The sequence below is a fragment of the Rhagoletis zephyria genome, unplaced genomic scaffold (genome assembly GCF_001687245.7).
Source record: "Rhagoletis zephyria isolate East Lansing unplaced genomic scaffold, Rhagoletis_zephyria_1.1 Rzeph_scaffold_01587, whole genome shotgun sequence".
In the NCBI taxonomy this organism is placed as follows: domain Eukaryota; kingdom Metazoa; phylum Arthropoda; class Insecta; order Diptera; family Tephritidae; genus Rhagoletis; species Rhagoletis zephyria.
In genome coordinates, this window is record NW_016158671.1 from 30660 (window position 1) to 50698 (window position 20039).

At 36.1% G+C, this 20039-nt stretch overlaps 2 protein-coding genes across 5 annotated transcripts; one reads left to right on the forward strand and one right to left on the reverse strand.

Annotated features, from left to right (window-relative positions):
• Positions 1-9996: 9996 nt before the first annotated feature.
• Ugt316A1 (UDP-glycosyltransferase family 316 member A1) lies at positions 9997-12689 on the reverse strand. Its single transcript, XM_017618255.1, has 5 exons — positions 12238-12689; positions 11978-12172; positions 11674-11902; positions 11290-11518; positions 9997-11230 (listed from the first exon to the last, which is right to left on the reverse strand). Exons 1-5 carry the CDS (start codon positions 12687-12689, stop codon positions 10401-10403), a joined length of 1935 nt encoding a protein of 644 aa, XP_017473744.1. The 3' UTR covers positions 9997-10400.
• Positions 12690-16154: 3465 nt separating this feature from the next.
• On the forward strand, positions 16155-19290 carry Sfxn2 (sideroflexin 2). 4 transcript variants are annotated; one of them, XM_017618258.1, is made up of 7 exons: positions 16155-16244; positions 16564-16703; positions 16809-17077; positions 17807-18052; positions 18112-18404; positions 18468-18515; positions 18586-19290. In XM_017618258.1, the coding sequence occupies exons 2-7, from the start codon at positions 16688-16690 to the stop codon at positions 18695-18697; spliced, it is 984 nt and encodes a 327-aa protein (XP_017473747.1). In that variant the 5' UTR covers positions 16155-16244; positions 16564-16687; the 3' UTR covers positions 18698-19290. The 4 variants fall into 4 exon arrangements, with proteins under 4 accessions (XP_017473747.1, XP_017473746.1, XP_017473749.1 ...); XM_017618257.1 differs by having other exon boundaries at positions 16204-16346; XM_017618260.1 differs by having other exon boundaries at positions 16219-16297.
• The last annotated feature ends 749 nt before the right edge of the window (positions 19291-20039 follow it).

Below are 20039 nucleotides of genomic sequence, written 5' to 3' on the forward strand. Positions count from 1 at the left end.
ATCCTACTTTCCGCAGCTTCGTGCGCACTCATGTAGGTAATGTACGAGGTTTTTGGCAGGGCAAAAAACCTTTGAAAGCAAGACAGAACTGGCCCCAACCGTCACTTACCCTCGCTCCGCAAGAGACTGAGGTGGGAACCAGTGTAGCCGAGGCGCAAGGAATCAAGTTTGGCTCGAGGCCATCTTGTTCCGCCGCTGTCCCTGTTTCATGGACGCGAAAGTGGAATCGGTAGGTGAAGAAGCGAAACTTCTTCTCTCTCCTCTAGGATGAGCTCCCCATCGTAGGCGTTGGAGACTTGTGTAAAGGTTGACCGCTGCAAAGTCCATGATCCCACTTTTATAGGTATACAATCTGGAGTAGGAGTAGGTGGAATTCTTCTTCTTACTTGGCACTAGAACCGTTTTTCGGTCTGGGCCGAGATCAAAAATCTTCTCTAATTGCCCCTCTCCTGTGTTAATTTTCGCCAGTTGCTCATCCCGAGTGCAGAAGGACCTGTCTGTTCCATTTTGTTCGTGGGCGCCCTTGCTAGGTGGATAGCGTAACCTAAATTCAATGCAATTAAGCACTGCCAAAAGAGTGGTCGGTGTTTCAGAAGGTATTCTTTCCGCCATCCTCGTAATTGCCGGGACGCAGAAATGGCATTCAGCACACATCCGCCAGTGGTTTTTAGTCGACTTTTACGATAACAACAGCTTCCCGCACGTATATTCTAAACCCCCTACCCTGCATGGTTGTTCCGTACAAAATTAAATTTTTTACCCTCCGCCACTGCACATTGGTTTATTTGGCAAAAAAAAATATTTGGGCTCCTACGTACAACACACGGCACGCCAGCATTCACGGAAAAGACAACTTCAAAAAAAAAATATATATATATATCTATGTACGAACTAGGGCGGTCCTTAAAAATATCAAATTTTTGTGCGGTACGTACAAATTTGAAAAATTTGAACACCTTTTTAAAGGACGCAAGAAGGATTTGATAAAATTTTTTTTATTCTTGATCGCAAAAATTCCTAAACATTTTTACTTGAAATCTTAAAAATTTAGCATATCATTGAAACTTATTTTTTTAATCCATAAGCTAGCTGGGCCAAAGTCATGATTTTGTAAAATTGTAGGTTTTTAAGAAAAATAGAAGCTCAAAACCCTGGTAATGATCCTTAAAATTTTCATTAAAATTTTGAAATTTTCGTTGTCTCATTTTATACGTAGAAAAAAAATACAAGTGTGCCTCATGATGTTGATATTATAAGGACCACCCTAGTATGCATACATACTTACATGCACATTTATTTACTTGCAAAAAGCTCTCAAAAATTGAAGATTCCACAAAAAAAAAGAATAATTTAAATGAAAAATTCCGACTTTCAACGCGGCGGTAAATTACAAAGCGAAACCTCTATTAGCTTCCCCCACCCAAGAGCGAAGCGCGAATGTAATGCCAACCTGGGTCGCTCACACTCAAGTGGCCGGCACTCGAAATTGATGACTGCAGCGAGTTGGAGAGATTGCGCACATGAGTCAATACTTGTGGTTGAAAGTTGAAAGGGAGGCTGCAAATCTTTTTGTCCAAAATATAATTTAATGTGTTGACACGGGCAGGCATTCGCGCTGAAATGCAAAGAAGCATAAGTATTATGAAATTATGCGCTTAGGTGGTCGTACTTAAGCATTACATATATACCTGGTTATACATATTTTATTTGACTTTCTTATGCGATCATTTATTTGATTTCGTAGCAGAGCTCTGAAGCTGTATTTATACCCCAAAAGCTCATTGTGAATCTTATTAATCGCTGGGGAGACTGTTATTACTTATCATCAAAGCATCACTTTTTTAATAAAAAATCTTCTCTATTAAATCTTTATCATCACTTACATATATCTTATTTTTTTAGTATAAAATGCGACTTTTTAAATACCCAAAGCGCCACAACAATTTTAAATCCAGTTTCCTGTCGTCGCATCTGGCACTTCATGAAAAATGCCGCCACGAATCGACCAAATTGCACAATGCAACCAAAGGCAAGCAGCGAGCAAGCGCGCGCGCAGTTACGCTAATTGATGGCCCAAATGAGTTTTTAATGTCGCGCGCGGATAACAGATTATTTTGTCATTTTTCGAAAAACCACTCAATTGTGCATGTATGTATGTATGTATGCATATACATACTTATACATCTCCATTCACATGATGAAAACAGTTGAACAAAAAAAACATTTCCACGTTGCCATTATTCAAACCGCTTTGCAGTATTTATTGTAGAACAAAGGCGTTGCAACACCACTGAGCAAACGAATTCCATTTACTTTCAACAATTATGCATATTTGCATGGTTGAATGGAAAGTTAATTTAATGGCGAATTTCAAGTTATACAAAAGTTTTGCAAAATATTGTAGTATGTAATTGTAGATTCGATGTCACAAAACAAAATCTGAAAACATTTGCCCGACTATAAATTTTCGGCATTAATTTTAACTCTAACTTGTAGCCAATTTTCACCAAAAGCCTAACGTGGGGTAATCGGCATGGTTTTGTATCTTACTTTTAGCTTTTTCACTTTCGTTTTCTTGTACTTAATAAGAGCAATTAATTATTCCCTTCGAGTTGTAATCTTCTTTTTTCAAAACTTAGGCATAAAGTGGAGTTAAAGCTTTGTGGAAATGAACCATACGTTTCCTTTAAGAAAGCATGTGAAAGGTATAGTGTTTAAGGACAATTGGGTCAATCCATGCCAAATCGACCATTTTTGATTTGGATAAATTTTGGTCACAACTTTTCTTTTTCTGCCTGAGGAAAAAAATATTTTTTTTTCGAAAGTTATGCAAATTTCTAAATTTCACAATTTCCGTGAATTTGCAAGTTTATTTTTTACATATCTCAAAAACTAATATAGTTAGTTATAATCTCGTTTTGAAGGTGATATTTAAAATAGAAGAATTTACAGAATTTTGATATTAAAAAATTCTTAAGCGCAAAAACTAATAAAAATTGTTGGCAAATTTTTTTTTTGGAGTCAACTCTCATTCATTTTGAACAGGAATATGCCCCAATGCCTATAACTGATCTTAACAGATACTGAAATTTTCAGGGAGGTATTTTTTAAGATATTTGTTTTGAACATTGAAAAAAAAACTTCGCAAACTCTAAATAAAGTTAAGTTTTCTTTTAGTTAAATTTATTTTTAGTTTAGAGTTCGCCAAAAGAAGGAAAATGTTTCAAAGTTCAAAAATTTGTATCTTAAAAGAAAAACACTTTGCAAACATCCTAAAAATCAGTTATGTATGTATGTAAAAATTAAATTTTTTGCTTTTATGATTTTTTTATTTCAAAATTCTGATTTTTTTTATTTTTGTATTATTTTTAAATATATATGTATANTTTTTGCTTTTATGATTTTTTTATTTAAAAATTCTGATTTTTTTTATTTTTGTATTATTTTTAAATATATATGTATATTTTTTTTTCTTTAAGATGGAGCCCGAAACATTTTGGCAACTATAACAATTTTGAGATATTCAAAAAATTAGCTTACAAAATCGGCTAAATTTTAAACTTTCAAAAAAAAATTTGTTTTCTTTGGCAGAACTTTGTTATATAATCAAAGAAAATGTTTAACCAAAATTCTACCAAATCATCTCCTACCATTTCACATTGGACCGTCCCATGCACAAAAGTCAAAAATTTTAATTTTTCAAAAACGGATTTCTGATATGAAAAGTGCGTGTAAATTCAAAGGCAACAAGGGCGTTAGGGTTTCGAGCACGATGAAGACGATTTTGAAGCCTCTCGATGACAAGAATGTCGATTGCAAAATATTGGCAAATATCGTAGATGTATTAGTTTCTTCAACAAGAAGAAGAATACAAGTCTCAAAATCGAAGAAGGAAAAATGCAAGTCTCAAAATTAAAAGTGGAAACTAATAATGCGAAAGAAAATTTATTTGAAAGAATTTCATCACTTCTGCGCTCGCCCCCAGCACAGGCTGCTGAAAAATATTGGAAATAGCGACTCTACTGACTTCACATCGTTTTTGGATAGTAAGAATTTCAACATAGTGCAGCCGAAAAGAGCAACTTTCTGAAAAGGCAGCCGAAGCGAAAAATAAAAGCTTTCGACGATGCCATAAAAGAAAAACTACGCGAAAAATGTCAAACGAAGATTTAATGAACAGACTTCTTCTTCAATCGGACCCATATATATCGGATCAAAGACTAAAACTTTGATGTCAACGCAAGATATGACTGATCTATTACAAACCAGGACTCTTTTGTTGTTGCGCTCTTTTTTTAATAAACTTACTTTAACAAAAAACCTCCCACATTTTTTTCGTTTTGATCAGGCGTGATTTCGAATTTATATTGTGGAGCTATAAACTCCACAAAAATAGATAGCTTTGATCTTTAACTTATAAAATCTGCTATACGCGTACAAGTACGAGCACAAAGTATGCGTTTTTGTATGCTTTTCACCAAGACTTTTTACTAGACTCGCATTGCTTGTTAGAGGGAGTTATTCAAAAGGATGTTTCAATATAGCTGTAACGAGACTTTGGGGCCTACCAAAAAGAAAATAAACTTTTCATAAAATTTGGCATTCGCATGCGTCAGACCTTGCTCAAACAAGACTTGAGGCCTCACCGCATGGGTCACATCTGCAGAACTTCAGATCGTTAGAAAGCTAAGTAGATAGTGAACAACTTTTGCTAAGCTGATCGTGCCAAATTAGCTCTAATTTAAAGGCTTATCCACGTTTAGGTTAAACGGAGGATAGAAGAAAGAATTGCGACTCATAAAGCTACTTTATCCTAAATACTAAATATCGTGATGACAATAGGAATTAGTCTTTCGACTAAAGAACCCTACAAGCAGTCATAAACGTTCATTCCCCCGGGATGCTGTGAACGGACGCGTGAAAAACGATCTCCTCAGCTCCCACAAAATCTTCTTAATAAGCTCACGATTAACAAAAAATGTATAGCTGCGCACAAAAGAAGGATTATGCCGACTGTGTTAACATAACAACGACCACCCCGACGAAAATAATAACAGTCTCACTACATGCGTGCCCCAACTAGCTGCTCACTTTGAATTGTGTGGTGGTAATAAGATCTGATCGCAAAGGCGAAATGTCATGCCACATGATGCATTCCTACTGATATAAATCCGCATGAATCCGTTCTTCGCACGCCGCGTGAGAATCAAACAGCCAGCAAAGGAGCGAGTGAGTGAATGAATGACTGTGTGAATGAGCGGCGTCGGCATCACGTCTGTCACTTTGATAATCACAAAAGTTGCCACTGTGTGGCCGCGGACTCTACGCTCTGCCTACCTGAATTGTGGTGAAGTCGCCACCACCGCCACCGCAATGTCACATCCAGTCAACCTGACCCAGGCCACCCGAGTTGAGCTTGAGATAAGATGCGCGCAAATGCATCACCGGTATGCCGGATAGCTTTGCGGTTTTCATGCTGACAGTGCAACTGCAACTTGGTACGGTTGACAAGCGTAAGTGACATTATGCAACATAGCCACTCACGTGGGTATACATATATTTATCTATGTACATATGTATGTATATACAATGAAACTAACATCCACCTTCTAATTCCCCTCTCTCCTGTCACGTTCTCACGTCACGAATTCATAAAATAATTGCGGTTGCTGCTTTTGATCTCAAATTTTCATGCATCTGCTTGCGTATGTTTATGTTTGCATGTCCGCTTATGTATTGACAATTTCCGTGTGATTACAAATGCATATTATGTAGATATGTACATAAAAACAAAACATAGCGTGGTCACTTCCTGACTACGACGCTGCAGCTGGTTGAGTGACTTTGTCAATCTCACACATTGAATGCAACCGCAGAAGAAAAATTTGAAATTTTGAGGATCAAACAGTCTTTAGAGGATCCTCGCTGACGTTGCCAGGGAAACAAAAATTTTCCGTCAATTTTTTTTTTCCAGAAAAATATGTACACTTTAACGGCGAAATAGTAGGCAAAGAGATATCCGAGCAGCATCAGAATTACCTTTATGTGACTTGAACCATTCTGAGTTATTGTCAAATTTTTTTTTTAAGTCAATTAAACGTACATACATACTGGCTAGGCCTACCGACCGACATCAACTCTCATAAAAAAAATATATATATATATATATATATCTCACGATCCACTGATCGGATCTTAACCAGATTAGTATGGGACTACCTCTGAGACACTACCTTTCCGATGCAAAAAGAATTATCGAGCTAAAAATGTGTTTTTTACATATAATTACTCTGGTATTATTAGGGAACATTCCCTTAATTACATACCTGTCTTGGGCAGTCAGAACGGGTCTAGTCCAAGAAAATATTCTCTCGAAAAGAGACTAGTAAAATTAAAACGTTGATACTGAACGATTTACGCATTGTCATGGGCTTAAACTTGTTACCAGGGGGTGTCTGGGGTTGCTAATTAGGAATCTGAAGTCACTTTTTCAAAATTTAGAATATTTGTTTACATGCATTTTTATTTTTTATTTTTATTTTTTAAGTTTATTACTCTAAGATTGTCCTAGTTACTCGTAGCAACGACTTCAAAAACTTTATCAGCTAATTTTCTCTGTCCCATATTCAACACACACAGTACTGCGTACGCTACATTCTCATTATGCACCTTTATTTTTCCACTTCGCCAATATACCGAGTAGACAGCCATGTAATCTTTCCCTACTGCATTGTCGGCAGGAAACATTCGTAATTAACTCCAGCTCCTAAAAGTAAACAATGCAAACAACGTCACATGCTTTATTACCGCAAGCACAAAACACACACCGCCATACGCAGATTTGCACGGATACATTGGAGAAAATTAGCGCACCGCCCCTTTTGCTGTATTTTCATGCACGTAACACAAACTCGTTGAGGGAGAAAAATCCTTTTGATTCCTTTGTACGCTTGTGTGCTTTCTGCCTTGAAATGAGCTTGAGAACAGCAGCAGCGGCTGCCGAAGCTTAAAAGCGCATAATTATGCCTTTATTAGAAGGCAGCAAAGGCAAAGTGAAGAAGAGAGCTTGCTGCAGCAGCAAGGATGCATAAATTTCTAGCAGCAGCGTTGACAGCAACAGTTGTTGCCTCGGCGATGAAAGCGAAGTCACATGTCTGTCTACTCCGCCGATCAACAAATTACACAAAAGGAGGGAAGCACATCGCATTATGCAATTTTATGGGCACACCGCGAGTTTCTCATTTGGTTATATACATACATAGATATGTACAAATGCGCTTGTACCTACGTGGAGTGTTGTCTAATGGCTTATAATTTATAATGCAACATGCAACATATTGCACGCTGTCGACATCTGTACTTCAAACGAAGGATATACAAACGTTGTCAATGTTTGACTTCCGATTTATCTCTAATTCACCTAGGTTATACATAACGTGCAGAAAAAATTACAGAGTGATATATTATGGACTTATGTACATTAGACCGCACCGGAGAAAAGATCGTCATACACCTGAGTTTAAAATATTTATGCAAGGCAATTTCAAGAGAAAAAGACGTTCTTCGTTATATCTTCGGCATTTACAGTGGGATCTTAAAGCATAATATATCGATGTTCTTGCTCCGGGAAGACATTTTTTGTTTTGCTCTTGCTCCTCGTAGATCAACCAAGCATACGAAGCAATAAAACAAGATACATTTTTCTTGTTGTTCCAAAGTTCTTTGACCTCAAGTAACCTGCTCTAGTACCAGATCTTAGTTCTTATTACCCCAACGTACCACCCTAAAAAGCTAAAAGAAATTTAAAAATTAAATAAATTTAAAAAAAATTAATGAAATTAAAAAATATTCTCTTTTTAAGAGAATGAATGTTAAAACTAAAGTAAAATTAAATAAAAAAAGAAAGTAAATTTAATTTAAAAAAAGAAAAAAGTTTGTTTACTGTCCTTTAATTGTTTTACAAAAACTAACAATTAAAAGAAACTTAAATTAAAAAAGAAAACCAAATACTTAAATTATTAAAGAGGACAAATATAAAGTAAGTTTCTTAAAATATGAAATAAAAAAATATTTTTCTTTTTAAAACAATAAGATCTAAAAACTAAAAGAAAATTAAGTCAAAAAAGAAAAAATACTGTTTCTAAAAGTTAAATGCAATTAGAAAAATATTTTCTTTTGTTACACAACACACACACTATACTGTTTCTAAAATCTAAATGTAATTAGAAAAATATTTTCTTTTGTTACACAACGAAATCTAAGGATTAAAAAGAAATTAAATTAAAAAAAGGAAAAAATAAATGAATTAAAAAAGAAAAAATACATAAAATATGTTTCTGAAAATTTTTCTTTTTAAAACAATAAAATCTAAAAATTAAAAATTAAAAAAGGAAAAAGTTGACTACTACCTTTCAATTGTCTTACAAAAGGCTTCCAAAATTCCCCGGCTAGACTTAACTGTGTATGGCGAGATTTTTTTGTTGGCTTTTAAGGTGCTACGGTCTAATGTACTTACATATGCTTACATAAGTACGTACATGCATATGCCTGTACTTGCCCTGCAAACCATTTTTTGAATTGTAAAGAAATTTTAAAGAATTCGTAAAGATCTCCCCCGATTTTTTGCCGAATTTTCTAAAATGAAATAAACTGTGCACCTTTGGATTATATTACGAAATATCGGAAGAAAATCGGTAAAGGAATGAAAATAATGCTGCAGTGTGAAGAATGTCTTGCAGAATTTTTCAGAATTTTCTTGATTTTTCGTACAGAAATTTATTTCATGCATTTTTCTTTGAAGATTCGTAAAAAATCGAATAGTTGCTTAAAATTTCCGTGGACTTTTTTGGCCGGCAGAACTTGGAGATAATCTCTTAGTTTAACCCAAAGAGGAAGGATTATTCTGCAATATTTTTTAGAGCCTTTTTGGTTCCTAAAACTCCGTAAATATTTAGCCAATATTCAATTCGTCTGTCTCGAGGAGACTTGCCCAACTTCGCTCTGGTCACTGCAGTAGGCTAAACACGTAGATGAGAGTATTGGATGCAGATGTGCCCAACGCATGCTCCCTAAACCCAACTCAGCTAATGTCCCTATGAACAAACCCAGTTCCTGTTTCTCCCGTTAGATGAGCTTGATGACAACGATTGGGGGAAAATCTGATCTAGGCAGAGTTGAGTAGCCGATACAACAACAACCGACCACTGTCGAGTACTCGAATAATTCGCAAAACACCGTTGAGTTACTATTTCTGCTATTAGCTCGATGTAGCCAACAATGTCGTAGTCCGAGGCTACTTGGACGATTCTCTCGCTGGAAAGGCAATAAGGACTCGATAATAAACTAGCGTTGGATGAGTGTATTAGCCCCCAGCGGCCGCTGTGGTGTAGTAGTTAGCAGTGCGCTCTACCACTCCGCAGGACCTGGGTTCAAGCACTGGTCAAAGCAACATTGCAATAAAATATAGTTGAAAGAATTTTTCTTAACAGCGGTCGCCCTTCGGCAGGCAATGGCAAACCTCCAAGTGCCATGAAAAACAGCTTCTCATAAAAATACAATCGCCGTTCGGAGTCGGCGTAAAACTGAAAGTCCCCCCCTTTGTGTAACAACAGCAAGGCACACGCCAGAAATCGGAGGATATGCTCTTTATATTATGCTATTATTAGCCTCAGTTTTCTGAGTTTTCTACTGTCAGTTTTTTCGGAAGAAATCAGGGGGTAGTCTTCTATCAAAAAGTTTTGAGGAATGGCGCTGAAGTTCTTGGTAAGAAATAAATCTGCGTAAATCTGACAGTGCTGAAACGGTTAGGTACCAATACTAGTATTTCAATTACATACATACATACATACATAGGTAGCAAAGAACATGTTTTTTTAATATAACATTTACATTTATTTGGTTTGACTGTCTTTAAAGTGATTACAGTATTTATGCATATTAGCACAAAATTTTGTGAACTTGCAAACAAAATTGAGTTAAACTATTTGTATATGTAACAACAATAACTTGTAATACATTTGAAAAGCACACATTACATTTGGATAAAAAATACATTTGTGATATTGAAAGCATGAGTAAAATTGATGAGATTAAAACTTAAAAAAATGCTTACATGTATAAACCAAGATTTATACAATACACGCTAGCTCTAAGAATAACATGTTGAAACAATTATCATTTATTTTTCTCTCCCCCTTCCTTCCATTGAGTAAAACACCTTATCTTAAATTATCTACAACTTAAGTACTAGCAATAAAATGCATGAAAGCAATACCACAAATCAAAAAGAGAAATACTCAGAGGATACTTTAAACATAAACTTAAATATATATTAAACGTATAGATGTATTTATGTAAACTTTTTAATTTCTTCCATAATAAATCCTGTTTTTTTAATCAACTTATTGTGATGGTGATTTCATAGCTGATTGACGCGCAAACTTCTCGCGTTTCATTGCACTATCACCACTGCCATCAGCGCCACTGCCAGAACTACGCGGACGTGGAGAACCCCTGACTGAAGATGCAGCAGAGGATGCTGTTGATGCAGCCGACACAGTTGATGTGGTCGATGAGGCCGAAGGTGATGATGGTGGTTTCAACACACCTGCAGCTTTTGTGGCGCTACTGCGCCTGTGCCAATCCAACACCGGCGAATCATTTACTACAGCTACACCACTAGTCGAATTAGTGTGACCAGTGACCCTTAAAGTAGCACGTTGAACACCGACTTGAGCTTTCAAGGCCGTATGATTGATGTACGAACGGCGGAGAATGCAACAGGTAACGCTAAATGGCACTGCTATAATCACAAATAAACCCAAAAATATTATGGCTAATACATCTAGTAGCTCTGCGCGCATGAAGTTTAATTCATTTGCATGTGATTTAAGAAAATCACCACCGCCAGCACTATTTAAAATCAAGTCAATATAATGTATACTCCTCGCCATGGGTGTGCCGAAGTTGGAGTTAAGCAATTTTCGCTTTTCGGTCACTTGCAGGCCATAGTTGGGATTTGTTGCCAATTCAATTATCTTATTCATTATCGGTGTAAACTCAATGGTATCAAATGAGTGTGTCAGAGCAATGCCCTGTTTTTTTAAGCGCCTAGCGTTGACTTCCTGATCGGGGAAAATCGGTATGGCAAGTATCGGCGTGAGACCGTTTATCGATTCAATAATACTCATGAGACCACAAGCGCTTATAAACACCTTAACTTTGAGATGGGCTGTGAGGATAAGGATATATTTATTAAAACATTAGTCACATTTTCGAAAACTAGCTCACCTAAAATGGCTTCCTGGGGCCACCAATCTGCTATCATGACATTTTTAGGTAAATCTGTGTAAAATGTACGGTCCTCCCATTTTAGAAGGAAATTGTAGTTCGTTAAATATGACATTACATCCACAAGTTCGTCCAGCTTTTCACGTGCTAAGTCGACTGTTCGTGCATCTGCGCCCAGGCTTATGTACACCGCACCTGCTGGTGCGGTTTCTATGAAATAAGCAATATGCTGAAAATAAAACAGTTTTTATTCATATGCACATATATGCATAAAAAATATTATGTAATTTCAAACAAAAGTTATTAGACTGATAATATTACTAGTAAATTGAAAGCATTGGCTTGAAATCTGTTATTTAAATGCGATCCCATTTTTCTACATACCGCCGGCAGTTCAATTTGCTGCGGTACTCCATGCAGATGTGCCCCAGCAATCTCTAAAACATTTGGCAAGTAGGCACGCGGATATTGTACAATAGGATGTGAATTAATCAAAACAAGACTGAGATTTTTAGTAAGATCACGGTGATGTGGCAAATTCGTATCGGCAAGATGGTTGAGCGCTTGAAAGTGTTTTTTATAAACGGCTTCGTGTGAGATCATGTAAAAAAAGCTACGTATATACATAGAAATATATAATTACTTTAATTAGCAATATGCGCAAAACAAAAATGACAATTGCATTTACTTGTATGTCAACTTCTCGAATACACCCATTAGCGTATTAACGCTTCGTTGCCAAATATTCATACGCTCCGAATAAGGCAAGAAAATACTAGGATCTAGTGCTGAGCTTTGCGGATTTCCAATCATTTGATTTAACCATGTATTTGCGCCTGTAGGACTAATGACTACGGTGGGTATTTGATAGAAATGCGCCAAGCTTGCGATGGAAACAAAACCTCATAATTTAGATATAAATAGTTGTAACTTGAAAAATATTCTTACCACAATAGCGAATCGCTTAGGAAGAGATCCACCACCAGCAAGTCGAATTCTTCACCGCTGTTTACAAGTCTTCGAAATTTTTCATCACCCAACAGTATATCTACGTTTGATGCCCCAGCGTACATTAGCCGCGTAAAATGTTCTAAAATTGAACTTAGACGCGCTTGTTCTACATCGAAAGGCAACCCCGTTTCCTCCCAATTTTCTAGCAGTCCCTCAATATGTATCTCGCGTATATTTTTTTGTACTGGATATTCCTGAGCGTGTGGACTTATCAAGGTGACCGAATAATTTGTTTGTGTTTCCACCAATTGTTGCAGAAGCCGTCGTCCAAACAGGTAATGTGACTTCCAAACACTTGGTAGAACTGTCAATACATTTACACCGCATACCAAACATGGCAAAGCACTTAGCAAATGAAGCAGTGACAAAGTGGTCACGAAATTCGCCATTAATTAAATTATTAAAGGCCTTGAGACGACGGCATAAGGCCGATGACCGTTTGTCCTTAGTTTCTTGCCACTGCACTAAAGGTAAGATGTACCTATTGAGTCGGATGTATTCGTTTTTCAAGCTCTATGTGGCAGATATTGATATATCCAGAATAGTGCGCTCGACCGAAATTGCATTGATACCTTTATTGCACACCGCTCTTCCTATTTGAAATGCTTACTCCCAGCGTATCACCAAATACACTCGTTTTTCCACTTGCCCCTTGCTCTGTTGTTACTCCAGTGCTCTAGTCTATACAACTCCGTGCTGTTTTATTTCGTATTCCAAAGCAAACTTTGGACATTTTTTGTACTTCGTTACTACTATTCACTGACCTGCGTATATGCACATATGTACATATGTATCATATGTATTTATGCACGATGTTTTCTTTAATTAATGCAAAAAATTTTGCTTAATGATGGCAGTGTGAATTGCGAAAAAATCAAACAGACGCTAGTGAAGATAAAAGGAAACAGAATGTAAACAAATTGTAAACGCGAATGGCAATAAATAAGGGAATGTCAAAAACAGCTGCTTCACAGAGTGCAGAAAATGACAAGAAACTTAAATGGGCACATTAAACTTAACGCAAAAGCGGTGCCTAAAATAGTAGCTACACACGACGAGCATATCCGCGCACATGTGCACCAACATGCTGGCTGTCGTTTGCTACAAACGGCGAGCGGCTGAAGTGATTTTGTACTCAAGCGTAAACATGGAAAGGAAAGACGCGGATGATGCAATTGAAATACTTATGACTTAGGGTTTTTTATGTATGTGTTACTTAAATTGACCCACTGGGAAAATAGGTAAGCACCTTGCGATGTAAGCCATGTTTTCTTTCAGTTCTTAGTACCAAAATTGTCATCATGGCCAATGTCATCTACTAGTAAAGGGCAAAATGAACACATCCGAAGACACATTACGTTGTCAGTTGCAAAATAACGTGCAGCCGAAGTTATTTCCAAGCACCGAACTACTCCGAGCGACTGCTCTGCATTACACGTAACTTACTTTGTAAAGCGGCTCAGAAGTATGTCTGATACCAAATGTACATTCTAAATTCCTACTTACATAAGGCGGCCATGCCTTTGTAAAAGTAAGGGACGTTCGGCAGGGAAATGGTAATGACTGCCAGGTGAAGAGTAAGTTGCTAATAAGGTATTATTACGTGCTCCTAATTCCCACTGGGTATTTATATTTTACTTATATGTATGTACATACATATACATATAGTAATTTACCCTCATTTATCAAAAATTCAATTACCGCACATGGCTTGGATGCATTTATCCGCGATGTGCACACTGCAAGCATCAACACAAAATGAGGTTGTTGTTTTTGTTTCCAATGCGATGCTCGCAAACCACGCTACAAACGACGAGCATGCTCGCTGAAAATCAAAATTTTTTGATTTTTGGCGAGCATGCGCGCAAACCGCCCTACAAACGACGAGCATGTGCGCATGTGCGCGGATATGCTCGTCGTGTGTAGCTACTGTAAGGCACTCCCATGAACCAAAAATAAATGTGTCTTTCGTTCATGAGGCACTCCGGTGGGCGTGTACAGTGTTGCCAACTACCGTTTTTCAAAAGGTCCAAAAACTTGGGGAAAAAAGCGTTTTACCGCACCAAAAGCAACAAATGGTTTCGAATCAATGGATGCTTCATTCAAAACAAAAAATTAACAATATTTACAAGAATGCATACATACATCAATGAACAAAACTTTTTCGCTCATAACGAATTGAAAAACGATTGAAAAGCCACATGCACATTAAAACTGATATATCTCAAGAAAGAAAAGTCGAATCCCAACAACCAAAAATCATGCCCTAAGTAGAAATGAGCAAAAAAAAAATATGTGTTCATTATATAACCTCAAATATCGCCAAAATCAGTGAGTTTGGCACTTTGAGGTTAGGATATCTCAAAATTCTAGTGCTAGAGCAATTGTGCGGCCAGATTTGGATTCACCACCAAGGAACGATGTGTTTTACTCAGGAGGTAGAAAAATAAAAATAGTGGTAGTGCTAGTTCAGCTTTTTATTAACCATGGATGTATTTAAGTGCATTTAACTTTGTAGATTTTTGTAAATTCAGTGCTGCCACAGCTTTAAATATTTAAAAATTATTTCAGGATTTAATTATATCGGAGTAATTTTAGTTCAGAAATAAAGCACTAAAAAAGGCACTAGGCACTAAATAATTTCTTTTTGTGTTTTAATTTTCAAAAAGCTCTAAATCTAGTGATTAAAGCACAAGTTGGCAACTATGGTCGTATAGGCCCAAACCCACCCAAAGCAATCCCAATTATGCATTTGGTCCCTACCCGGTTATCATTCGTGAGCAATGTGGCCGCTTTGATCCATTCGGAACCAAATGAATTTTTTTTCGATGAATTTTGTGTGGATACTATATTACATATAAATATTTACTTTCGTAAATTCTTCCTCACTAAATTAGCGACAAAGAAAAAATATGAATGCAATGGCGATTGTTAAAGTTTGACGGTAAAATTAAGGTTGTCGACGATATTGAACTTTTTTGGTATAGTATTAAAAAAAATGTATTGAACAAAACTCCAATGATTTCATTAATCTTTAATTGGTTGCGCTGCAGAGCGCATATTTTCTGGTATAGATTTAACTCTTTATATCTCTTTTTAGCTCCGAAAATTGGGCTTTAGCTCTTAGCTCTTTTCAAAATTATGAGCTCTTTTTGCTTGTGCTTATCAGCTGTTTTGTATTTACATGTTGCCTGCGTTTACTTGGAATAGTGAATGTATTTTCAATCTTTATATTTTTAAAGTCAAATTTGTGAAACAAAAATTCAGTTCCCACGAGTTTGCATTTAAGTGACAAAAACAAAAACGCGAATAAGCTGTTTCTCAAATTTTGGACACGAAATATGGTTTTTTGCGTTCCCGTACTTCTGGATTATATTCCATTTTCGAGAGCAAACTTTTCGCTTATTCTCTAATTACCGGATCCGGTCCGGATTGTTAGGGAAGAAGCTAATATGTTTTCAAAATGTATTGGCGACCTGGAAATATTGTTTTGTATGAATACTATGAATTGCACATAAGAATGTGAGATTTAAATTAAAATGCTTAAAAGAAACAAAAAATAAATGTATCATAAATTCAATGGCCCGTAGTCATAGTCAAAATAAAGTCGACTTTAAAGTTAGTTGCAGCTTTTTTGACAGATATCCCAGTGAAAATTATGTCAAAAAGCTGCAACTAACTTTAAAGTCGACTTTATTTTGACTATGACTACGGGCCATTGAAAATAAGCTTTTCTACTGCATTTTTTTTTTATTGGTACGTGAATACTGAACACAAAAAAGTCGATACTTTTGATTAAGAGCAACGACAACACTGTTTGTGAGGAAGACGAAAAAAAAATTACCCAAACCAATTCGCATTTTGGGTATTTTTTCGCATGTCAAAACAAAAGAGAGTAGGAAAGAAAGTAAACAAAAAGTGATCTGTTTGAGATAAAAGTGGAGGTTTTTCATTCATAATTCCTCCATATCTTAAGCCATATTATAAGATAGAAATTGTAATAATTTGCAATAATAAAAATAGTGACGTCAAGCAATATAATTTATGTAAAAGCATACATAAATCAAAGCTTTAATACTTGTTTATAAGGGTTTAGGTATGAGGGACGCAGCTGGCTAGTTGCCAAATTATTTGCACATGTCTATTAAACACAGAAAAATTTGCCAGACAGCGTAGAAATTAAAAGTGTTTAAAGCACAGTGCAGCTGCTTAACTGATGCCAACAAGCTGTATCATACAAATAATTTGCATTTAATTTTCTAGTGCATCGACGCGTATTCATACATTGTCAGCAGCAGTATTAAACGAAAAATCTTCGTTACGCAATTCCATTAATATTTCAACTGTTATCCCCGAGATTGACGTTTTCGCAATTCATAAAACAAATATGGCCTTATCACTAGGTGAGCATAATTTGTTTGCTTTGAAGTACATATGTACATATAATATATGTATACATGTTACGTATTTTAATTTTTCTTATCGATTTCTCTTACACAATTATACAGGACGGATTAATGTGGATGAACCGCTGTTCGATCTAAGTACATTTGCTGGTCGCTTTCGTTATTTCGCATGGATGACGGATCCGCGCACTGTTATTGTACCCAATGACTGCTTAATGCAAGCAAAAACGCTGGTAGAAAAATATCGCTTAGGCCAAGAGCCAGATAGTACAACGCAGGAGCAAGTCAAATATGCCATGAAACTTTATTCATCCGCCTTCCATCCAGATACGGGCGAACTACAAAATGTTGCCGGACGCATGAGTTTTCAGGTAATTAAATGAGCACTACACATCTGTTTTAAATAATTAAAAAATATTAAGAGCTGCACATTTTTATTTGCAGTAAAATTTCTATTATGCTAATTTCATTTTATTGGCTAATACTAATTGGCTAACTTGTTTATACGTAGTTTCAATAGGTAGCGAACTACTAGCAATCAGTGCGACTGTCTCGTGCCACTATTACATCAAAGTCATTTTAAATCACATCTGTTTTCTAGCAAATTTAAGTACATACATACTTAAATGAAAACATTTTTATTTTGATTTTGCTTTTATGCTTAGATATTTATGTACATACATATGCATGTGTGTATGTTTTGGTGCTTGCAAATAGTCGGCTGATACCTTGTCGTATATTTAAAGTTTATCGCTGCGCTCGTGCCGTCAACGTATGGTGACGTTAGTGTGCAGCTGGGCAGCTATGTGACGTGCCTTCGTTTGGGTGCCAAAAATTTTTTTATCTCTGCTTAGTCATGCCCAACTTGGACATATATATATACTGCTTGCCCTTGCATTGAGCTTGCCAATGGCCGCCGGTATTGCTGATAAGAGCAGGAATTTTGTAGATGGATTTATATTTGTAAATAAACAAAAGCATGACTAGGTCACTAGCTCAACTTGTTTATTTTTAGCTTTAGAGATTAAGGTTAAAAAAATACTCTTATTATTCATTAAATATATCCTCTAATTTCGAATCTTTCTATTTCGCATTCTCAGGTTCCTGGTGGTATGCTTATAACCGGAGGAATGTTGGCCTTCTATCGCACGATACCTGCCGTCATTCTCTGGCAATTCATCAATCAGTCATTCAACGCCATTGTCAATTATACAAACCGTAATGCTAATTCACCAACCACAGTTACACAACTGGGTGTAGCATATGTATCGGCTACCACTTCAGCGTTAGTGGCGGCACTCGGCTGTAAGAGCTACTGGTCTAAGCGTGCAAGTCCGCTGTTTCAGGTACTATCTACTTTTTTCATTCTAAGCAAAATACTTATATTTCTTGCTTTTCGCTACAGCGTTTTGTACCATTTGCTGCTGTTGCTGCTGCCAATTGCGTTAATATTCCATTGATGCGTCAAAATGAAATTATCAATGGTGTTGAGGTGAAGGATGAGAATGGCAATATTGTGGGACGTAGTCGGTTGGCTGCCGTAAAAGGTATTACACAGGTGATTGTTTCACGTATTAGCATGGCAGCGCCTGGTATGTTGATATTGCCGTTCATAATGCAACGTTTGGAGAAAATACCAGCCTATAGGCGTATACGTTGGATTGATGCGCCCTTCCAGACGATAATGGTTGGATGCTTGTAAGAAGAAGAAGCAAGTAATATGTAACTTTTCAATGTTTCTGACTTAATGTATACTTACAGCTTGCTCTTCATGGTGCCCACTGCTTGCGCTTTCTTCCCACAGAACTGGTATGTACGGTTTTGTGCGCTATATAATAAGTAAATTTTTTAACAAAGACTTAATAATTATTTTTTACAGTTCCTTGAAAACGTCCACAATCAAACTATTTGAGTCTGATCAGTATGCTGAAATGAAAGTGAACACTAACGGTCAATTACCGCAACGAGTATACTTCAATAAGGGCTTGTAAATAAACATGACTGCATCATACCAAAAAACGTTATTACTATAGACAATACTGAACTAGCGATGCGCTTGTGCATTTATACATAACATATTATATAAAATGTAAATCTGTTTGGGAATTATTGCTACTTCACTGGCCAGTAGTCATCTAAAAGTCTTAAAACAAAAAATCTACTTTTAAGCCAAAATAACTCAGCATTTTGTAGTTGTGATCTAGTTTTAATTTTGTGTTTTGTTCCTTATAATACTTTAAAGTTTCTTTATTTCATGGCACTGGTTAGTTCTGACTTTTGATTGCTAATATGTATTGTGGTATATGTGTATTGATTATAATTTCTATATTTGGGTTTTATTGTATTCACTTCTAAGTGTAAATTTGTATAAGAAGTACATTTAATATATGGCTTAGTAACATATTAATTCGACGAATTCAAAGTGTGTGGTGTTCGTTTTTTTGTAAAATTTCTTGTCAAAATTTATATTTGCATTCATGCAAAACAGCTATTTTGTACGCAATTTGTGTACGAAATTAAAATTAAGATGTTTGCGATTGCATTTTATTGATTGTACGAAAGAAAAATATTAATAAAAATCAATAAGGCATTAAAAACTTCTCCGGCTATTGAATATTAAGTGGATATGCTGAAAGTTCGTTCGTATTTAAATCAACGTTTTTGACATTACCCAGTCCAAAGGCTATAACTTCATATATATGTACATATGCATATATGTGTAAAGGTTTATGAGTACCGCTTAAAGGATATAATGTTCAACGAAACGGCTCTTCATCTTTCACGCGTCAGTCGGGTCTACTTAACCGGAACGACCCAGACTTATATCTGGCAAAGGACTGTCACTCCAGCAACACTCCCCAAAAACTATTTGGGGAATTTGTATGCTGTTACAACAACAATATATCCAGTTTCATGACCAGAAGTGGCATAGGTCATTGATAAATTGAAGTTTGACGAATAATTTTTTATATCGACACATTCAGCCCACTCCTCCTTTAGGTACTCTCTTGATGAGAACGAAAATTAAGAGCATTAAAAATGCACTTCTTCCAGCAGCGCGTACACTTCTTCGAAAATTCATAGCCTTGCAACAAATGTCTTTAAAAAGTATTGCTTTGCTGCGGTACAGCATGGAAACATCTTTGAGTTGAGAATCGAGAGACATGTAGGTAAAAATGAAGGAGAACTTGACATTTGATCACGTTATAGCTGGTTGTACATTATCAGATCGATCAGCGGAAGTTCAGTCAATTCTGAAATTAGTAGTTAGTATATCTCTTTCATTTAGTGAAAGCCTTATAACGTTATAAAATGCAAGTCTTATGTTGTTAA

Bases quoted from the DNA above. Each gene is read 5' to 3' on its own strand.
- Ugt316A1 (XM_017618255.1), bottom strand. From the start codon at position 12,689: ATGGCGAATTTCGTGACCACTTTGTCACTGCTTCATTTGCTAAGTGCT. The intron at 11,903-11,977 runs GTAAATGCAATT...GTATATACGTAG, and splicing joins TTCGAGAAGTTGACATACAA to CTTTTTTTACATGATCTCAC. The intron at 11,519-11,673 runs GTATGTAGAAAA...TTTTATTTTCAG, and splicing joins AGCAAATTGAACTGCCGGCG to CATATTGCTTATTTCATAGA.
- Sfxn2 (XM_017618258.1), top strand. The intron at 17,078-17,806 runs GTAATTAAATGA...TCGCATTCTCAG, and splicing joins CCGGACGCATGAGTTTTCAG to GTTCCTGGTGGTATGCTTAT. The intron at 18,405-18,467 runs GTAAGAAGAAGA...GTATACTTACAG, and splicing joins ACGATAATGGTTGGATGCTT to CTTGCTCTTCATGGTGCCCA.